General features: G+C 36.9%; 1 protein-coding gene across 2 annotated transcripts; it reads left to right on the forward strand.

Moving 5' to 3' along the window:
- The first annotated feature begins 710 nt into the window (after positions 1-710).
- LOC149787966 (uncharacterized) lies at positions 711-20926 on the forward strand. Of its 2 annotated transcripts, XM_089974238.1 has the most exons (3): positions 711-1012; positions 4983-5079; positions 18798-20926. In XM_089974238.1, exons 1-3 carry the CDS (start codon positions 983-985, stop codon positions 19040-19042), a joined length of 372 nt encoding a protein of 123 aa, XP_089830364.1. In that variant the 5' UTR covers positions 711-982; the 3' UTR covers positions 19043-20926. The 2 variants fall into 2 exon arrangements, with proteins under 2 accessions (XP_089830364.1, XP_089830366.1); XM_089974240.1 differs by lacking the exons at positions 711-1012; positions 4983-5079 and adding an exon at positions 16946-17105.
- Positions 20927-22859: the final 1933 nt, after the last annotated feature.

A 22859-nucleotide genomic window follows, 5' to 3' on the forward strand; every position in this document is an offset into this window, starting at 1 on the left:
TAACGAAAAGTATCAAGGACATAAAAAAAAATAAAACAGTCGTTTCATTTATTAATTTATACTTTGTATCCTGATTGTCGCCAGAGTCCACAACACTATCAACTTATTCTTTCATATTTTTTCCACCACATATACGCTCAAAAACGGCAAACACCGTAAGCTGATGTCAGCAATATGATGTTAGTCTTCATCGATAATAAAATCTTTTAAATAGAGCATACACAACTAACAAGCAGCTAGTTCTTTTGAATGGTTATTTTTGCTTCTAAATTGACCCATTCCGAGTGCTACTACAGAAGCGATGTTATAACATCAGGCGCAGAACATACAGTGTATGGTAGGACTGAACGTAACATCACTTGAGGCAACATATCCGTGCAGCTTGTAAAAGTCATCCGATTTTTATATATGTACACTATGTCATTTTAGTAAATATTCCAGAAGAAAATACATTTGTATCACTCACCATAATACATGTATGTTGGCGTCGACGTTTTTTATTGGGCGGGGCCAATCCCTGTCTATACAGGCCTGTACCACCTGGGCAGAGTTTGAGTAACATTACTCAATATTACCCGCTATTAGTCATACAAACTCTGCCCAGTTTGTGTTATTTCCCCAACTCCCACCCAAGTATACATCAAAGATTACGTAATCTCGAGACGTTCTCTCTCTAATAATTGTTCATTCCTTTCGGTTGATACGTTTATGGTCCAAGGTTTGGTACGGGTAAGTCAGTAGCGATGGCATTGTAAGAAGTTCACAAGTGCACATATTGTAGGATCATTTGAAGTGTTCAAGTTTCAATGACCTCGGGTCAGAGTGCAAGATCTAAGTACGATAACTCGTGTATGATTCGTTGGTCATCCGCTATTGTTTATTATTTGTTATCACGTGTTTACATTCGTTCTGCAAGGATACGAGACGGAAGAGCGGTTGTACTGAGCGTTTCAGCTAAATTCGGACGTGTTTGCTTGCACAGATGATCATGTCTGATCTTAATACAGTCTCGGTATGTAGAGTTCACATACATTTCATTCATAAATAATGTTTAAGTTGGTTTCCTATCTTTAACCTTCACGGTTATGTTACCAAGGTGTATCGGGTGCTTGAGAGAGGCGTGTTACAACTGATGTACACGACACATATTTGTAGGTGTAACCGTCATGTATAGTATGTGGCGTATTCGTGCATTTTGAAATCTACGTATAATTTTATTAATAATAAAAATTGGTAAACAGTCACTGATTTGACGAACAAGAATGTTTACAAAGGTGCTAATACGTACATGTATAGGTCTCGGGGTCAAATAGGGTGCATTGTGATAGACCTATCCACCACTCCAACGAGTTGCGTGTGTGTGTGTGTCTTTGTGATTATAAATACAAACAGTTGGTTGCTGACGTTATGGAAATTCTCTCTCTCTCTCTCTCTCTCTCTCTCTCTCTCTCTCTCTCTCTCTCTCTCTCTGTGTGTGTGTGCGCGCGCACTTTGCATTTTACATATTACATTTTCCACGGCAGCATATGTGTCTCGGGACAACGGCCTCGCACCACTGGGTATGTTTAATTATTGTACATGAGGTATATAAGTGGGGTCAGGGAGTGTTTGCTTAAATTCTCCATTTAATCGCATTACGGGGTATGTGATAAATAAAACTATTGATATGTGATGTAAATCACGAACTGTTACCTTGACCCTATTTGTGCTTTATCATAAAGTGTACGGGAATCCAGTGGATTCTCTCTCTCTCTCTCTCTCTCTCTCTCTCCTGACGTATATCTCTCCATGTTCGGGCCTATCCCGTTGTTTAATAGTCAAGTGTGACTTCGTCAGCGTATGTATAGATAGGTTTCAGAACTGTATATCCTGGTATATAGCGACTAATGTATTCAGAGTATTATATCACAAAGGACTGGGGAATCCGATTAAAATCTCAAAGACATTTACTTTTATATAAATAACATAAATGTAACGAAATTTTATTTAAAGTTAAAAGAAAACTTGACGTTAATAATTTCCTTAATAACAAGCGTAAAGTCTGGCAAACTAATCGTATGTCCCTTATTTCTTGTTTACAGTGGAATCGCCCAAGTTATATCATACTAATGTGTAGATGTAAATTATTCTGATATATTTTCTTGTGTGGAACTGAAAGTTAGCAAGTTCTTCTTGGAACATGGATGCAGACATGATATCCCATTATATACGCAAGCGTCATTACCACAACAGTTGAGGGGGGCCCCGAGTGGCCGAGTGGTCTAAAGCGCACTCCGTTACAGATTACTGCCATCTCACCTCTTTCTGCGTAGGTTCGAGTCTCGGATTCGGCTGATGTGGGTATGTGAGAAAGCTTGCCAGTAGCTTCTCGTGGGTCAGTGGTTCTTTCCGGGTTTATTCTGGGTTCCTCCTCCACCATTAATACTGCCGCCATGTATAGCCTATCGTGTGCTGAAAAATGGCGTTAAACCCTACAACAACAACAACAACAATTCAGGCGCACGAGCGATCTTGCTTTTTAGGGCGAGTTCTAATTAAGCGCCATCTATTTCTTCTCCTTTTATTTCAAAGTCGGTATGTAAGATACACGTGAAGAAAATTTTGATGAATTTTCTTCAAGTTCATTTGTGTCGGTGCTTGGTTTACAAATTGAAAGTAAATCATATGTATAAAAATTAAAGAGAACGTAAGTAAAATAGGAACAGCACTATCGTATTCATATCTACTGAATAAGCGTAAATGATCCATATTTATAAACAGGATGAATTATGGCGCCATTCTGGTAAAGCGAGAACAATATGTGTGGGGAAATTTCTATTTGTTTTTAGTTGTTTTTGTTGATTTTTTTTTTTTTTTTCACAACTTGTGCGAACCGCGATAGTTTAACACTGCGATAATCACATTTTTAAAATATGCGGAAAATTGGGAAATCATAAAAATTAACGATGAGATATTTTTAAAATTGAAATTTAGCAAAACCAGAAACATTTCCGTCTATGCAACAATTGATGCTAAAACACAAGAACTAAGAATTAAAATATATGCATGTTTTAATTCTGATTACAGCGAAAAACTAAGAAACATTTGTGATTATTTTCAAGGAATAAGAGAAAAGTACCAAGTGCAAATTATATTGTTCATTTAAGGCAACGTTGGAATGGGGGGAACAAAGAAGATGCCTTATTAGTTCTATGAAAGAAGGACACATCATCCACCCACCCCGCCTCATTCCAAAGCGAAATAGGTTTTAATATGAAAGAGGGGGAAATAACAAAACCTAAGTTTGTGCATCTGTTTTGCAATAATGGAAATAATATAATTTTTGTATTTCGAAAAGCTTGTAATTTTGATATTTTTATTGTTCACCTGGCATACATGAGTGTAAAATGTAGCTTCAAATAAGTCATTTTACTGATATTTATGAATTCGGTATGTCTGTGAACTAGTCATTGCATTTATTTTCCAAGCCTTACATTACGTTGAAATCCAAGCCCAGTTCATATATGCAAGCGCATGTTGCGTCCAAAGGCATTAGCAAAGATGTCAAAGTCATGTATGTAAGTTCATCGTCCGGTCAAAGTCCGTAAATGCTTACTATCCCCACGCTTTATAAATCTGGAATTAAAATAAAAAAACCTTAACAGCCCGACGATCCGTCAGTCCCTTACCCTGACTCCATCTACAGTTTGAAAATTCAGTTAACCATATGAAAGAGATAGTACGAAATTTGGCACCTTCCACAAGACCAACATTTATATTTCCTACTGTTTTGGATCAAGCTACGTTAAATATTCAGTCATAGTAGGAATACACAAAATGTTAGACAGAATTGGGTGTGTAAACCCTGGTCATTGTCCGGGGGTGGGTGGGGGGGGGGTAGAGGAAACAAAATAATCGTTTCCAATGAAGCAAACATGGATGGGGGGTTGGCGATGTCTAACGATGAAAGGTGTTCTTGTTCAGTTTTGCGTACTTTGATGGATTGATTGATAAGTTGCTTTCTCGCCTTGTCATGATGATCATGGCGGTGACGACGGTGATATTTGTGGAGTAATTTTCGTGTCTTATAGTTATTGTCTTCCTTAATATTACGGGGCCCCAGGTGGCCGAGTGCCGTTACGGGTCACTCCCATATCTCATCTCTGCGTCAGTTCTAGTATCGGGCTCGACCAACGTAGGTATATGAAAAAAATATACTTTCTAGTAGCTTCACCTGGCCATATAGTTCTACCAGGGGTCTTCCTCCACCAATTATATTGGCCGACATGTCTTGCCTGAAAAACGGCGTCTAACCATTGCAATAAACCATTACATTCCAACCTTTTAGATGTTATATGGCTACAATTTTGTAGCAATATTTTCACTTGGTTATGAGTTTTGCATCCACTCGGTGCAATTGAAAGCAGTTTTATGGAATTTGCTTTAAAATGTATCATCCTATTATATGTGCAAACGTATTTTGTGATTTATTGATTTAGTTAAGTAAAAAGGCTTCGCTGGCCCTATGTTTTATAATGCTTGTTTGAAGTTCCAGCATTAAATAAAATTTGCCTGTGTATTGTATCGTCTTGATTTTAACAATCAAGTCAACCGGGGACATCATCGGTTGTTTTATTTTATCTTATATTTTTGTGTTTTATCCCCATCCACCACCACCTCACACCACACACGTACAAGAAGGAAAAAAATCACAGTAAATTCAGCCTGGTTGTACCAAAATAAAAAGAGCAAAGGCTAATATAAAATAATTTCAATGTTGTGTACATTCACGATCCATCCCGCTGACAGACTGACAAATTTTACATGAAAGGAGGTGGTGCGATTTGAAGAAAAGGATCGATAAAGCGTATGTGAGTGTATCTGTACGCATACTAATAAGTTATAATAATATACACAAGAGAGCGTATGGAAGAGAACTTTAGTGTAGAGATGAAAACAATTATTATTATTATTATTATTATTATTATTGTTATTATTTTCAGACTCCCTCCTTTGGATGTTCATCTGGAACATGCCCAGGCAAAGACAACTGGCAAGGACAAAAGATAATAGATACATTCAATGAACTGAAACAAAAAGGTAAGCTGACAGTATAATAATAATAATAATAATAATAATAATAATAATAATAAAGTCATTATTTTATGAAAGTGACTAAATTAGTACAAATAGCTAATATCCCTTGTGTCCCTCATTTAATTACGCATCATATGTACTGGCAAATATATCAAATGCAGGCGCGAAACAATTATCATACAACAGGTATTACGGAATTGTGTACACAAAAAGCGACATGAATTCAGCGAACAGGGCATTGTGTAAACTAACATCATGTTTGAAGAAACAAATTGTTTACACGTACACAAGTAAGTGCCCAGAGACATTTAATATAATATATACATATACAAATATACAACAAAGTTGACTATATATATATATATATATATATATATATATATATATATATATATATATATATATATATATATATATATATATATATTATTTTGAACATTACCTTGACTGCAGCCATTTCACAAATTTATGATGAAAGGAGGGTGATGATGATGTTTCTCTGACATATTTAGGTTGGTAGTTCCAAATGATTAGACCAGACCAAGGCAAGCTATTAGTTTTTATTATTATTCGCTTTTGGGCTTAGGAAGAAGAATGTTACTAGATGACGTCGAATATAGTATTGGTAGACTAGAATCTAAATCTGCGCGGTTTTACCGAGGTATTTTTATGCTTCATTTGGTACGTACCACGGTACGTTTTCACCGTACCGGTACTTCGTTAGTTTCCGTCAGCAAGGAATGTACGGAAATTCCAGATTAACTATTAGTTGAATATTATATTTATGTATGAGCATTAATTCAGATCATCAATCAACGCATCATACTCTTTAACTTGGAAAACGTTTTAATTGTAATAATCTACCATATACTAGGATTTTCTCCAGAACATTGGCTGCCAATAAATGACAATAGTATATTACAGAATAATTCGCACGTTCTGGTAGATCTCGTTCTTTTCGCGTTTCATTGTTACTGTACTTCAAGCCATGACGTTAGTGTTGTTTATCAACTAAACAATATAACGCAGCGATTCAATGCATATCTGTTGAATTAAATCATGATTCAGTGATCTGGCGCAATTGTTACAGACAAGCGGACCGTCCGATCATTTGACACGTTTGCCTTGATCAGGGAACCAAGTTGAGTTATACAGTTACAGTTTCCCCCAAGGCAGGTCCTGGAATTCGTTCAAGATCTTTCCATTCATCCAAGCCCTGTGCTAAAACAAGTCAAGAGTTCAATATAAATGCTAGATAAAGTAAGTATTAATAACGTTATTTAATGTTGCAGTAAATTTAGAAATATAAATAGTTACAAAATAGTCTTTTCTGTTCGTCTTATACAACTGTACGCATAGTTATTACCTTATTTATCAGTAACGATGGAATGTGAAATAAGTAGTCCTTTATGAAAATAGTAAAAAGTAGATGTAAATATATCTATACACAATATTGTTTTGAAGATGTAGCATTGTGTTTAGAATGAGAGTATATAGCAAATTAAAGGCATATTTGTGTACTGGCGATTATTTTTGTTTAGATAAACCCGTTTTTAAGAATATGTACTCTGAATTGAGATAGGGTGGGTGGGCGGGAGGACTCGATGTTACGGTTAATTCAAGACGTATTGAGAAATTGAAATATGAAGATAGCCTCCACATTGTGATCTTAGCATTGTGGAACAAACACATTTTAGATGATGTTGTCTCATATTTGCTGACATCCGTGTGAAGTATTTACCTGTTTCTGTATTTCAATATTCGTAAAGAGAAATTTGTCAATGCACTGAGAAGTAATCATAGAGAAAACATTGTATCGGTTTTGTAAGTTTGTATTATTTAGCAGAGAAAAATAAAAACTTATTATGAAAATGTAAACATTTACACTTACTGTATTTGTGATTCCCCACACTCACTTCATTTGTTTGTTTCTTTCATACGTATGTGTTTGATGTGCGCCGATAGCCTATATTATTGAAATAAAGTATTCTCTCTTCCATTGTGAAAATTCGACATTTTCTTAAAGATTTTCACTTTAGAAACACGAGTCACAAAATAATCATTCTCGGGGGAAATTTCATTGGTATTCAGGTAGTGAATTCAGACGTTCTGTTCGAGGAATCGAATTTACTACCACAAGACTTGCAGATTGGCTATATAGGCAACTTTTTATATTACATTACTCACTTTCCTGAGCTGGAACTGTAGAAAACCGCTAAATTCTCGAGACTGGGTGGGTGGGTCGGTGATACGAAGGCTGCATTGTTAGTCATACTAATCGTAATTACAGTTTTCATAAAATACAATGATTTACAAACGTTTGACATATTGTGGGTGTCACGTTTGCTAAGCCCCACCTTTAAAGTCATGTATAAGTTATAATCTACTTCTTGGAAATATTATTGCGGCCATGTGTTTGATGTCCAAAGACTGTCACAGGCTAGTGTTAAACTCTTACGCAATTTTACCGTGACCCGCCAGAGACCGGAAACTTGAGCTGGCGAAAGCGAGCACTCGCATCAGTTGCTAAAGGCTTGCCGTATCACACGTATGTGTTACAGCTCAGTCGTAAGACAGAGGGAAGCCCGCGGGGAGAACGAGGTGTGTTCTTATCCGTACCCACGCTGACAGACTTCGAGAGGGACATTGTTTGGGTCTGATCACAGCCATATCCAATCGGAATTTAGATAGAGGGTGTGATTATAATTCCGATCCGAAGAATAACTTTCCGAACTTGTATTTCCCCGGGAAAATGGCTAAGCAATAGGGTTACTCCGAGAGAGCCACCGTAATTTGGCGGCAAAATTTAGAGATAGATTCTAAGGAAAGAAAAGCTTCGAAAAGGAAACTTTTTAGGGGACACAGAACTTCGGGTTCGATTGAATCCCAAGTCTTCAAGAGTTGGAGACGATAGTGAGGATAGCTGAAACAGCCGAAGTCGAAAGAAGTCTAGTCGGTGGAGAGAAGGTGGAGGAGGAAAAGGACTCTAGATGAGAAAGTGGAGGAAGAAGAGAAGGAGTCTAGAGGTGAAAGTGGAGGAGGAGGAGACGAAGGAGTCTAGAGGAGTCTAGGAGGAGAATAATGAATATGAAGAAAGTCAGGGAGGAAAACGAGAAGGAATTGGGAGAAATAGGAGGGAGAAGAATACCACAGATGAGTAGAATACAAGGACAGGGGGAAAGCTATCGCACACTGCTAATCAAGTGATGTAATAAGCTATTAAAATATCGAGCGGAAGGAGTGTAATTCAGAATTTGAATCATTTGATTATTAAATTGTTATAAATGGTTATTCATTAAACTTCAGAGCCTTACATCTATCTTTTACTAATTTAAAAAAACCAAAATCGAGCCTTGGTGGGGCTTCTACAATAGTTTAAATAAAATATTGGGAGCACCCCACCCCAATCATAACAACCATCACAGTGTGGTATAAGGCAAAGAAATATTTAACAAATAAATTTTACCACTTATAGACTACTAGTAACTAGCTTCTCTCCAGTCGACCTTCCGGACATGTTTGCAACTTTTTTCCGTGACAAAGTACAAACCATTAGAGATAAGCTTGACACCGCAATTTCAATTGACTCGTCGTCACCGTACAGTTGGGATACAGAATTTGAGCGGAAACCATTAGCAGCATTTGAACCTGTCTCTATGGATTTCGTACGTACAATCGTGATGAAGAGCGCACCAAAGACACGTGAACTTGATCCAATTCCAACATCACTGCTGCTTGAGTGCTTAGATCTAGTATTGCCTTCACTAACTGATGTTATAATTACCTCTCTCTCATCTGGGGAATTCCCATCATTTTTCAAAACTGCCATTGTAAAGCCTAGACCATAACGATTTAAAGAACTACCGCCCAGTTTCTAATCTCCCATTCATTTCAAAAATCTTAGAAAAGGTTGTTCTATCCCAGTCTTTTTAGCAATGTACAGTCTGCATATAGCCCTTGCCACAGTACTGAAACTACTCTTGTAAAAGTAGTTAATGACATTCTCTCTGCATTGGATAGCGGAAAGATTACAGTCCTCACCCTCCTTGATTTGTGTGCAGCATTTGACACAATAGACCATGATATATTACTTCACCGTCTCCAGCATGTATTTGGCATTCATGATACAGCCTTACTGTGGTTCAAGTCCTGCTTGGTCAACAGTACACAAATTGTATCTGCAAATGGAATACACTCCAAACCAGTTGATCTATGTTGTGGGGTTCCACAGGGGTCTGTCCTTGGACATGTTCTCTTCATTCTTTACACCCAGTCGCTCTCAAGTGTCATTGATCATCATCCAGTGCCTCATCAATTGTACGCTGATAACACGCAAATATACAAATCTAGCCACCCAACTGAAGTTGATGCTACCATCCAAGGTGTAGAGAGGTGCATTTCTGATGTGAAATCATGGATGACTTGTAACAAGCTGCAGATGAATGATGATAAAACTGAGGCCATTCTGATCACAACACAAAGACTTTCTCATTCACATCCTTTACCTAAAACAATAAATATCAGCAACGCCAACATTAAATTCACACAATCAGTACAAAACCTAGGTGTTACTCTGGACAGTACTCTCACATTGCACCAACATGTCATGAACATATGCAAGGCTGCATATCTTGAGCTGAGACGCATCAGCTCAATTCGCAAATATCTTTCAGTTGATGCCACTAAAACACTTGTGTGTTCATTAGTACTTTCAAGACTGGACTATTGCAACTCAATTCTGTCTGGTTCATCTCAATATCTACTCCAGAAACTTCAAAAAGTTCAAAACACAGCTGCTCGGATCATACTTAGAGTACTACGATCAGAGCACACCTCTCCGCTGCTCTGTACCCTAGACTGGCTATCCAATCGATCCAGAATCAAACACAAAATTTGTTCTCTGTGCTACATTTCACTGTCGGTCGGACTCTAGTCCAACATACCTATCTGACATCACCCGTGTGTACACACCAGCAAGATACTTACGCTCCTCTTCGGACAATCGTATACTCATTATTCCAAGTATGAAAACAAAGTCATATGGACAGCGTTCCTTTGCATACCAGGGCCCAGCAACGTGGAATGAATTGCCCACTGAACTTAGACACAAAGACACAGTCATCACATTCAAGAGGGCTCTCAAAACTCACTTATTTCGACAGCAAGAACAAACTTAAAGACCTAATAATGTTTCCTACCTGAAATATTCTCAGCGAGTTTCTTTTAAAAAAAAATTTAAAAATGTTTTTCTAATTTCATGTTGTTTGTTTTTGTAATAATATTATTATGTTTCTTATCTTATATGTGTTGTCTAAAGTTGTACAGCGCTTAGAGTTTGTAAAGATTATGCGCTATACAAAGTCCTGATTATTATTATTATTATTATTATTATTATAATTTGTCAGCTGTTGGGACTTGTGTTTCAGATTCGTCATATGACGGCAGGAACTTTTATGGTAGATGGTTGTTATTTCCATTATTTCTTCCATCTTCTCCTCCTATTATTTCTTTTTTATTTGCTTTTCTTTTATTAATTTATTTATTTATTTATTTATTTATTTATTTATTTATTCATTTATTTTCGTTCTCAGAAGCCGTCTTTCACAAGGGTGGGCATTGTCCAATAAATCAGCCCTCAAATATTGTAACACACATTGCTCAGAACACCCTCGATTAATGTGTACCGTTTGAAATTTGACATGTTGTTGAATTGAGATAATGTCTGACGAGATATTCCTCAAGTAGGAGACTTAGTAACATATTTATTGACGCTCGAGTCACTTGACGAAAATCACTATTTTAAATCGTTCGCATCATTGAGGTCCATCATACGGATCATAGGTAGCGCTTTACAGTTTTGAATTTTGGATATTTATATTTTCATAGAAAAAGAATTTCCACTGTTTTCCTCGCTGGTTATACTGGTTTTTTAAACAAAGACTTTGTATATATTGGATATTGCTATAAGAACTTTTAATTCACTTGCTGTATGATTGATGGGTGTACAATGTGTTATAGAGTATACAACATTACCTTTCTTCATATGTGTTCCTTTTAATACAAAAGCACTTCAGAGGTAAAAAATTTTAAAAAAGAACCGACAATTTTGTTTTATACATTTGATATGTTTGGTGATTCATTCATTGCACTTTCAGAAGCCGTATTGTTTTCTATTGTAATAACTGCTAAACATGGTGTACTTTATACTAATTAAGGCTGAGTTTTCGAACACGAGAGAGCAGTCACTTTGGTTTGCAGTGTGCTTAGATTATGTACAATTTCCACAGTACTTTAGACAAATTCAGGATGAGTTTTCGAACACAAGAGAGCAGTCACTTTGGTTTGCTGTGTGCTTAAATCATATACAGTTTCCACAGTATAATAACCAAAGAAATTTCAGCCATAGTACATAAAAGTAACAATGAGGTATACCAACATTCTCGCCATTGTGTTGTCCATCGTGCCCGTTGCAAACGCATACAACTTCACATTACACCTGTCACTCTCGCAGAAGCTTATAATATCAGAGGAGCACCCCATTTCTCGAATGTTTGTCAACATTTGTCATTAGCTACCGTTCGGATCACCTCGGTTATTTACAAGAAAAGGTTGACCGAGACGTTGCGAATGCATCAAACTAGAAACTTCTTATTCGCAACTTCTCAATTGTTATACTGTCAATCCAGTAGTATAAATAGCCATGGTGATCCGAATAGATTGCGATTGCTTTAATTTTTTTTAAAATAATTTTTTGCAAAGAAATTTCAGACCGACATATTTTAAGATTTTTTGGGGGGTAAATAACTTCAACGACATACATCCGAGTCATGTTTTTCTTCCCTAGAAATAGCCGCATTGACCCAAATTATTTCAGAATGAGCGCTGCTTGTTGCTGGAACAGCCGATTATTTGTCAACGCGGCCCAGTAATTGAAATTGCCACCAGAGGCAGGATTACTTTACTTCACCACAGGTGCTCGACGCGAGCTTGATGTTCAAAGAAAGCAATAATTTGAAGGACAAAAATCATAGAGCGACAAAATTATCTCAGATTACCCCTTGACCCGTTCTGACAATAGGATCCTGTCTATCGTGCTATTGTATGATTGACAGGGTCCTGTGTCAGAATGGGTCTTTGGTGACCTCTGAGGTCATTTTGTCACTCTGCATGAATTGTTTCCTTCAGATTATTGCTTTTACAACATCAAGCTCTCGTCAAGCACGTGTGGATGATGTGCTAACATTTCAACCGACCTTAATTCAAAAGGCGCGAAAATTACCGGTAAGTGTCCACAAATTGTCGAGATATGCACTAATATGTTGCAGACGAACCCGTTTGCAATATTTTATTAATATGGATAATACCCCCAAGGCACCAATATACCTACCACTACGGGTTTAATTGACAATTTACCGGACAAGGGTAGACATGTAGGTGTCACATATCTTTTTATGAAGTTAAGAAATACTGCCTTTTACTGAAACATTAATTGTCTTCTACGACGTTAATTATAATTCGTCTTACTTTAAATTTGTTTAATTTGTTGACATTTTTTCCATGTTCATGAGAGAGCACTTTTTATAAACATTCATCAACAAAAGACCCTGAAATAGGACAAGAGTGTTCAATAAAACGAAGTTGCGCGGAAGTGACGTCACCATTTCGTCACATTGTAGAAACTTTGTATTTTGGTAGAGACAGTCACGTAGAAAATGCATGTCTGCCTTATTTACCGTGATAAGCATTTGATCAGTGAGTGGTACATAGTACGTACGATAATACACAGTGATTCATAATAGTAAATACGCGTCTGTATATCAGATGGGAAATTGAAAACAGATGTCATGTGCTATAAATATATTTATATCTTCAAAGTCATTGTATGTAGGCAAAGAAGATAGAACCGGACGTGAATTTCAGATCGAAAGTATGTCGTTATAATATTGTAAAAGGCTGTTTCGTATGAATAAGTATTCCAATCTACAATATGAATTACGTTTCTGGGTGTGGTAAATAGCTGCTGGTAAACTCTGATCCGTAATAGTGAGAAAGAACAGATATGGAATATGTGGACAAAGGTAGGTAATACATGCCATTTTCCTTCGTAAAGGATTTTACAAAACACTTTCAGTTATTTAGAAGACAAGTTACGATTGTATGAGTGGCTTATAGTATTATCTTTGTCCGTTTTGTCATTTCGTCACACTTAATTCAGTTTTACGTTTAGGTCAGGAAATCAGTAGAGATCAGATTATCGAAACTGCCCGTGGAACGCATTTAGTTTGGAGCAACGACGTGATCTCTTGTGTAAAGATTAAGTTGGTTTATCTAGTGTGTAGAATTAAACAACCCATCATGATATTGTGAAAATAACACCTGGGCGATAATCAGTCTCCACTGGTAACAATACGGAAAAGGAAACCAGTCATAATTTTTTTTTTCGTTTATTATTTTTGTTGGGACTTGTTGTATTTTTTAATAGTTTTAATTCATCACATGTAGTTCATATGACGTCAAATATCGTAAAATACTATCGTTACCCGCGACCACTGTTCTCTATATACGAAAGTATTTTGAGAGAGCGACCTGGGTGGGGTATACTGTAGGATACTGTAGGTTTAATTACGGCTGTTCCATTGTTGCAGCTGGCAATTCATTAAACCACCTATGTTAGTGACAGTTCATTAAACCACCTATGTTAGTGACAATTAATTAAGCCACTGATGTTAGTGACAATTTAATAACCACTGCTGTTAGTTGTATGATCGATAGCCCATCAAATATTTGCAAGTAAAATATAGGCTGTACATGACAGCCATTACAACTGGTGGAGAAAGAACCTGGAAAAACTTCGGGAAGAACCACCAACCCACTTTCCTACATTAGCCGAGCCGGAGACTCGAAACCACAGAGGTGAGATGACATTGATCCGAAACGGTGAGAGTTTTATGCCAATCGGCCACTAGGGGCCCTGACTGTTTCATGCATGCATATGTAGAAAGTCAGGAGAAATTAAGCCTCAGCGTCCTATTTCCAATTAGTTATGCTAATGGGCCGCCTTTCAATTTACGCCTTTTCTCGCGACTATTGTGATTGCTGGATAATTTATTGTTACGCCAATTGCCTGTGTGTGTATACATGCGTGTGTGTGTGTGTGTGTGTGCGTGTGTGTGTGTGTGTGAAGTCTCCTATACTTGTAGATAAATCATTACAAGTGCCTGTTTGTTTTTTTCCTAGTTACAGGCCGATTTGAGTTCGTTTAATATCCAAGAAGTATTATTTCTCGCAAAGACTTTTTATCACATGGATGTCTCCCATTTGGTATGTTTTGTGTATATGAGGCTACGATTGTCGGACTTTGGATATATATCTTTAAATAGTAAGGGTTCGTTTCACCTGAACAATTTTGCCCTTGGTCTTTTTGCCTTCGTCCCTTTTTGGTCAAATATACCACTCACCTCCAAACTCTTTTCTGTTATTTTAGTAGTTGAAATGGAAATTTGCGAAATCACCACCAAGAATCATGGCGAATAGGATAGACTGAGAAGCGTTTTCAAGTGAAAGATATCTATAAACAGAAACGTGTGTTTTGTTACGTCCAAAAATAGTTTATTTAAGCCGTCGTAGTTTTATCAGAATTATTGAGCTGTTATATGTAAAGATTTCTTTAAAGTCTTTTATTTCCGTTATATTTTGTAACGATACAAAAATAGTGTGAGGATTCTTCAACATCAACGATCTAGAGAATGGATGGATGAATAGATAAATGAACGAATATTAAAAACACAGAGAGAAAAGAAAACCAAAACCTTCCTTTTTCATGCAGATAAGAAATCACATTACGAAATGAAAGGAAATAAGTTGGTATACGCTTTTTAAAATATTAAAAACTAAAGGTGTATAATTTTCATGTCTTTTATGTAATGCATCCTGCAATCAGAAATGTTTCTAATAACCAAGCTATATTTAAAAAGAAATAGATGCAGGATTTTGTTTTATAAAGAAAAATAATTTTTCTTGACATTATTGTGATCATGAAACAATTTCTATAATTTTTATGTAACTTTTCCATTGGTTTACCCGACATGGTGAAAAAACTACACAAAAGGCGGATAATTTTCGTCCATGCGGTTCCCTGAAATGAATTCCGATTTACCTGATTTCAAGATAATTAATGCAAAAAAAAAATTTATATAACAAACACCAAAAAAGATTATTGGAAATTTTGCTTATAATGGGAAGAATCAAAGTACACATGGGCGAAGCTTTGGTCAATAAAAGATAGGTTGGTTCTAAGAACGGTATTTTTGTATGCATGTTTATCATTGATGGGATTGTCTGTTGTGTCTGATGGAATAATCAGATACTTGACGTTCTTTTCTAACCACGTGTAAAATTCAGAAGCTAAATTTACGTACATACCCGTCTGTTCCCGGAGTAAAAATCGGGTCCAGCTGCAGACAGCACGGTCCTGGTCTGTCATCATATAGTGTGCCAGCAGATCAGAGTCTGCGCTTTCTGTGGTACCGATAAGTCCTAATAAACTGCATATACCCAGATCTGCCGGCGCATCATGCGACGGCAGAGCTGGGTCAGTGAGTTTGCAGTTAGACTAAACCTGCGTAAAAGCGCGTATATACCGTAGAATATTAAAAAACTTTAACGTTTAGCTAATTGTTTTGTATTGTCTTGCAACCATGCATTGATGTAGTCACGGTGAAATTGTGAAACATTATGTCTAAAACAGTTGCATGTACAAAAAAGAATCTCTGCCGTGTATTTTGATTTTTTTTAAAAATGTGTACATTTTTCCAGAACGTAATCAATTTTCTTTCTTATCCTGAATAGTCTCCAGTTGAGTTAAGGCACAGCTATAACATAATTTAATCAATAGGTCATATTATTTGGAAATACTTTTGCTAATATTTGTTGTTGATGTTGTTATAGGGTTTAACGCCATTTTTCAGCACAGTATTAATGGTGGAGGAAGAACCCGGGAAACCCCCGAAAAAAAACACCGACCCACGAGAAGGTACCGGCAAGCTTTCTCACATATCCACATTGGCCGAGCCCGAGACTCGAACCTACGCAGACAGAGGTGAGATGGCAATGATGCGTGACGGAGAGCGCTTTAGACCACTCGGCCACAAGGGGCCCCCGCTAATATTTGTAATTCGTCATTATGACTGAGTGAATGAAGACTTGAAAAACGAATGACTGAATCTTCAAACATAGGAACAAACGAAATAATGAACGATGAAGCAACGCAAGTACCAATCGGGCAGTTACAAAATTCATTAATTCATTCTCATTTATTCTACAAAAGAGAGAAAAAAAATACACACAACATGAAAAGTTTTTAAGAGATTTGGGATCGCTAAGATCACTAGCTTTGTAAAACTAGGCATTTGTCAATAAGGTACATGCTCTAACATTTCACAAGCTATTATCTTTATAAAAAAAAATTGTAGGTACATATCATATTAAATTTGTTTGGATTAATGGAAATTCAGTATATTTGTTGTACAGATAATCGATGTTTCACTGTATTATGTGTTCATGGTAGTAACTATATATGTGTTTTTTTTTTGTTTTGCTAACTCATCATTGGCGTTAAATATATCATTCATTAGTTACAATTTCGTTTATTCAAATGTATATTTAAAACAGCAGCGTGTTGTTGTCCATTGTTATTCCTTCAGACTTTTTGAAGATCTTACCTGTCCAAGCTGTCATGATTCTGTGCTTAAGGTTGTGCCTCTCTATGATTTTAGATGGAGACGGCAAATCGTGATCTCAGACTGTCTTTGAACTGTGATTCACGAGGAACAAAACTAGAGGTTTAGTGGTGGAAGGAGGGAAGGTGAGGGGTCCTGAATGGCGGTAACCAGGGTCACACTGTCCGATTTTGGTTTTCACAGCTTTGCAGTAGAAAGCAAGACCATATCTTGGGGAGAAATAAAAACAGAAACGAAAGCCAGGCGCCCAACATTTTGGGATACTAGATTGCACTATGCGCGTTGCCGCAAGTAAATTAAGTTTTATAATGAAAACAAAAGATGCCAGAAGTAAATTTATATCAGTCAGGAAGAATGTTGTAAGATACATTTCTTGGTATTTAAACCTTACGCTATTGTTCTATGGCATATACATTTTGTATCTCTATGACGCCAACGCTTGTGCAAGGGGAATAAAAATGTATCCGCGTGATGTAAAGATGGCGCTATTTTTACTGTTCATTTCCCAAAACTTCTATCTGCACTTTCCCTATCTAGCTGAAGCCAAGGAGAAAATCGTGGGATTACGTTGATTTGCCAGTAATTTTTGATTATGTATATATAGTTGTTGGAAGAAAAACCCGGGAAAATCTCTTTAAGAACCATCGAACTACGGAAAGCTACTGGCAAGCTTTCTCATTTACCCACATTGGCTGAGCCCAAGACTCGAATCCACGCGGACAGATGTGAGATGGCAGTGAGCTGTAAAAGCGAGCGCCTTAGTCCGCTCGGCAGGACCCCTATAGAACGCTTTTTTTTTCATGAGGAAATTTCTCGAGTCTGAAGAGCACATTTTGTGATCACGTTTATTCGCATCCAGTTTTGGAATTTATTTGTTGCTACACGCTGTGAATTTATAAAATCAATGTACACTGTCTTGTCTATAGTTGCTGTTTTTGGTCGAAGCAGAATTATAAATCTGAATAACAAAAACAGTATTTGCAAAAGCACGAAAAATAATACACAGCTTAGCAAATCTGTTCAATTTTGCTTAAAATAGCATTCAGTCAGATAGCATCTGTAAAAGGCTGCATCGTTGACATTGTTACGTCAAAGTATGTATACTCATTGTTTTCACGTCAATAATTATAGGTTACTTTCCCATACAGATGCAGTAACCTTTTTATTATATGCTAATTTTTTTATTCTACCTAAAGCTTAATTATATTAACAAAATACACTACAAGAAACAAAGTAACTGAATGTGTGCTGTATTCCAAACTAAATACACAAGCGCAGATGCATCATTACACAACAACAACATTATTACTGCGCACAAAACTCCGACCAGATAATGTGAACTTAGTCGCGCGCTCAACATAACATTCGAAACGAAAAAAAAATGGCGTGTCAAGTTAAAATTGAAATTTGGAGTCATATTGTGAATGAATGCGCATTGCAACAACTTTTCCATTTGATCAGGAATGAATTCTGACAATGTAAAGTTAACGGAGAAAAAAAAGCATATAATAATACATTTTTATTTCATCGGGCTCCTGCTTAAAGCATTCTAAAAGAAGAAAATGTGCATACATATACGTTATGGAACGACACTATATACACGTATGACCGCTCCGGTGGTCTAAGTGTTTAGAGCGTCCGCCCAGGCGAAAAACCGTGGGTTCGAGCCCAGCTGAGTCAAACGATACCAGCAGCTGCCTCGCTTCGTGATCAGCGTTAGGAGTTAGTGTTAGGACTGGTCGGCCCGGTGTCAGGATAATGTGACTGGGTGGGACATAATGCTACATGTTTGTGGCATGATGCCCCAGTGCCAGACATCATTATAAACTGCCACACTGCAGACATCGTAGCGATATGCCTGATTTTTTTTTAAAGCTACGTTAAAAAGCCAACACACGCACACACACATATACACATATTGTATGGTGCTGGACATTTGAACATCGAACAACATCAATATATGTTGTTGCTTTTTTTTTCCAGGACTATCCAGCCTTACCGAACTGGAAGATTCCTTGTTGAGGACAGTTGCCAGGGATGGTGCCTTGATTGCAATAACGCTATGTGGTATAACCCTAGCCATTCTAATAATAGGAACAGCGATATACCACTGGAAGCATGGCACAGTACACGAAGAGATGGTACACCAGGAGTCGGAAAGGAGAAAAAGGAAAAATCACAAAAAGAGAGTTATCGTCAATAATAATATTAAGGATGCACAATCATGAGAGAGAGAGAGAGAGAGAGAGAGAGAGAGAGAGAGAGAGAGAGAGAGCTTTTATACATACCAGTTGTACAGCTGATTTTTGTTTGTGTTAGGAGATAAGTTGTGTATTTTCAGTCGTTCGTTTTCTTATATCATTATGATAATAACTTCATGTACAAGACAAAATATGTATGTATGTATGTATGTATGTATGTATGTATGTATGTATGTATGTATGTATGTGTGTGTGTGATGGGTGGATGGATGTATGTACACGCGTGAGTGTATGCATGCATGTATGTACGTCTAAGGGCACATCAGCTCAATACTGACCATACAGAGGCGAGTGATTTTGTTTATTGTAGGTTGATACTGTCGTGTTGAAGTGCTAAAATATGCAGCAACAAAAAGCCAAATACATGAACTGGTTTCTTCTAAATAACTTGGAATGTATTATGGAAGGAGAATGATAAACTGTTGAGCATTATAGTTATTTTGTCACTTGCAAGGAAAATAGCCAAAGATGATGAAATCTTGCAGTGATAACGTCCTCTTGTTTTTCTGTTTGCATCAGCGGTGGAGTGCGTGCGTGCGTGTGTGCGTGTGTGTGTGTGTGTGTGTGTGTGTGAATTACTGCAATCTTATTTCACAGGTATTTATCATTAATTTTCTAATATTACAGATTTGTGGGTGTTTCTCCGTTTCCATTTGATGAAAGCTAAATTACTGTTTAAAGAAGTTAAATTCGAATGATAGTGGTGTTTTTTCTTCGAAATTTGTATACTTTGTATCATTCATCTTTGCTTATTGAGACTATGGCTGTATATTCAAAGACAGGTACAAAAATGCTAATTGTTCATGTAAATTAAGACAAAATGTACTGCAGTTTGATGTATTATTTCAGACAGTCCACTTCATTAAGATATAAAAGTAACCTTTGTGTCAGCCCATTTCTTGCACAGTGTAATGTAACAACTTTAAAAACAATTATCTTCTCTAACCACGTGTAAAATTCAGAAGCTTAATTTACGTACATACAGTATGTCTGTGTACAATTTATCGGATTTAATATTCAACATGATGACTGAACGATGTCAGTATAATCAAAAATTTATGTATTTTCGATCGAATATGTCTTTGTTCTGATGTTTGCGAACTCTTCGTTCTAATCTATCAGCTATTTAGTGCCACGAGAGGTTTATGCCTGTGAATTTATTTATTCACTTTCATTATTTATTCTCTTTTTTACCTTGTCAATATTTTACTATTCTTTTGTATAGAGTTTTCTTCTCCACAAATGAAAATTGACACACGCTCACCCTGTGGTTGTTTGATCTCGTTGTTATTATTATTATCATCATTATTACAAATAACATTATTATTATTATTATTATTATTAGTAGTAGTAGTAGTAGTAGTAGTAGTAGTAGCAATAGTTGTAGGTTTATTATTATTATTATTATTTGCTTTCCATGTGCTTTCAGGAAAATATAAAGTGTTCTCTCTCTCTCTCTCTCTCTCTCTCTCTCTCTCTGTGTAAAGGAAAAATCCGCATAAATCTGTAAAGTATGAAAAGAACGAATTTGAGCTGGCTGAAAACCATAACTTGAGCTCATTCATTAATATGGTATATGTATATGGTATATGTATATGGTATATGTATACTTTCCATGTGGTTTTCTATATTATGCAGAGTTGTATAAAAATAACTTGCTGAGACAAGAGCAGTACTGTAAATTCCCTGGCTAGATGACACACACTTACTGTACAGAGTATTTGGGTAGCGAACAATCGGAAGCTGGATGACGATAATTAAGAACCCTTTGCTGCCTCGTTTCTCTTCCCAATTTCTCTAAACCATACTTTTTGTATGGCTGCTTTTTAAAAATAAAGTGTTGATTATTTATCATGTTTACCTGGTGCAAGTATGATATGTTGTGTATGGTATAAGACAAATACGTAAAACATTATTTTCTTTTTCAACATCATATTTACTCAGAATTAATGATTGACCAGATTTTTGTACCGTAGACAACTAGGTGGCTTGAAATCACGTTTATGTCCGTGTACAAGTGTGCGTGTGGGGTGGGGTGGGGTGTAAAGCGTACTTTGAGTTAAATTCCTTATTCCTGCCATAAAGACTAGCTATATAACGAGAAATTGCATATTCAGAGCCGTAGAGAGCGATCACGGGCCCTGGGGTGAGAAACACCCTGGCATCTCCTGTTATTGTTCAAATAAAAAAAATTATTTTTAAAAATTAAAAAGTGGTGCTTGGCCCTGGCCGCTGCCCGCCTTGTTGGCCCTGTGCATACTTCCAACTTAATCCATTGTAATCTGATTAAAATAAGGTTTCCAATGTCCTACGTGACACCTTGACCTTGAACAGTGGAGATCTGATTTTAATCAGACTGAATTCGTTGTTCCTGCCCAGGGGCGCCCGCAGAATTTTTTTCGAGGGGCGGGGTAAACATATAAACATATCTTGGTCAGCTATTAAGTTTTATGGATGTTGGCCAAAACATGTTTAGAGGTGAAATCGAGAGGCGGGAGCAAAAGTGACCCGCCCTTATGTGCGGGCGCACATGTTCCTGCTATAAGGAGAAACTGTTCAGGAAAACATGATGATCGTTACTACACTTAGACCAGGGGTGCACAATCTTTTTCGGCCAAGAGCCAGATTGAATTTTCTAAGACCACTCGAGGGCCTCAAACACTAATTTCTTTAATATAATTACTGTTCACATGCCAGATTTCTGTGTTGTTTTAATTTACCCTGAGAACCGGACAGAACACGTTCGTGGACGGGATCTGGCTCGCGGGCCATGGGGTGTGCACCTCTGCCTTAATCTATCCACGCAGGTATGTTGTTGTTGTTGTGGGGGTGTTTAACGCCATTTTTCAGCACACGATAGGCTATGCATGGCGGCCAGTATTAATGGTGGAGGAAGAACCCGGGAAGAACCACCGACCCACGAGAAGCTACTGGTAATCTTTCTCACGTTCCCACATTGGCCGAATCCTAGTCTCGAACCCAAGCAGAAAGAGATGAGATGGCAGTGATCCATAACGGATAGCGCTTTCGACCACTCGCCCCCCCCCCCCCCCGCAGGTATGTAAATTGCATTTTCAAATGGTGGTATTTTCTAAATTATGGGTCAGTATATCCATACGAAATGAGCTTTCACGCGTGCTTTATTATTTTGGTGATATCTCCACAATACCTAATGACTGATAAGTGTCTGTTTATGTTTAGTTATTTTCAATCGACACATTGTCGTTTTAGTTTGACCACGAAACATGCAAGTTTGTTTGTGAAAGAAATATGGCTCGATACTTGGATCTTATTTCTCAAAGTTAACGACTGAATTACCGTGCGTCTCTTGTACACTGAGTGTATCATGTATAGTGATATAGTCCCTAAACATCCAGTCTATGAAGGAATCTCAGTAAGACATGAGACCTTTTGTATTCTAAATAATAACATATGAAATATGTATTGTACAACCGAAAGAGTAACCCACGTGACCAATTCACTATAAATGCACATCTACAAACATACATATATATTATACGAAACTGTAGACGGAAGATAACTCAAGTGTTTAATTGCACGTTATCGGTCTACCACAAATTATCGCTTGACTTAAGACGAATCTCTAAGTCTATATTTCAAACGCTTCATGACTGTTATCGTATATAGTATAGTGTACTAGCTATTGCCCGTCCTACGACAGGAGTGATACATTTTCAAGATAAAATACCCCCCAAAAATAATAAAAATTGGGATGAACAAATTGAAAAGAAATTTTTTTGAAAGAAAAAAAAAGTATTTTAAA

Source organism: Sinohyriopsis cumingii, chromosome 11, assembly GCF_028554795.1.
Source record: "Sinohyriopsis cumingii isolate HCF-2022 chromosome 11, ASM2855479v2, whole genome shotgun sequence".
Taxonomy (NCBI): domain Eukaryota; kingdom Metazoa; phylum Mollusca; class Bivalvia; order Unionida; family Unionidae; genus Sinohyriopsis; species Sinohyriopsis cumingii.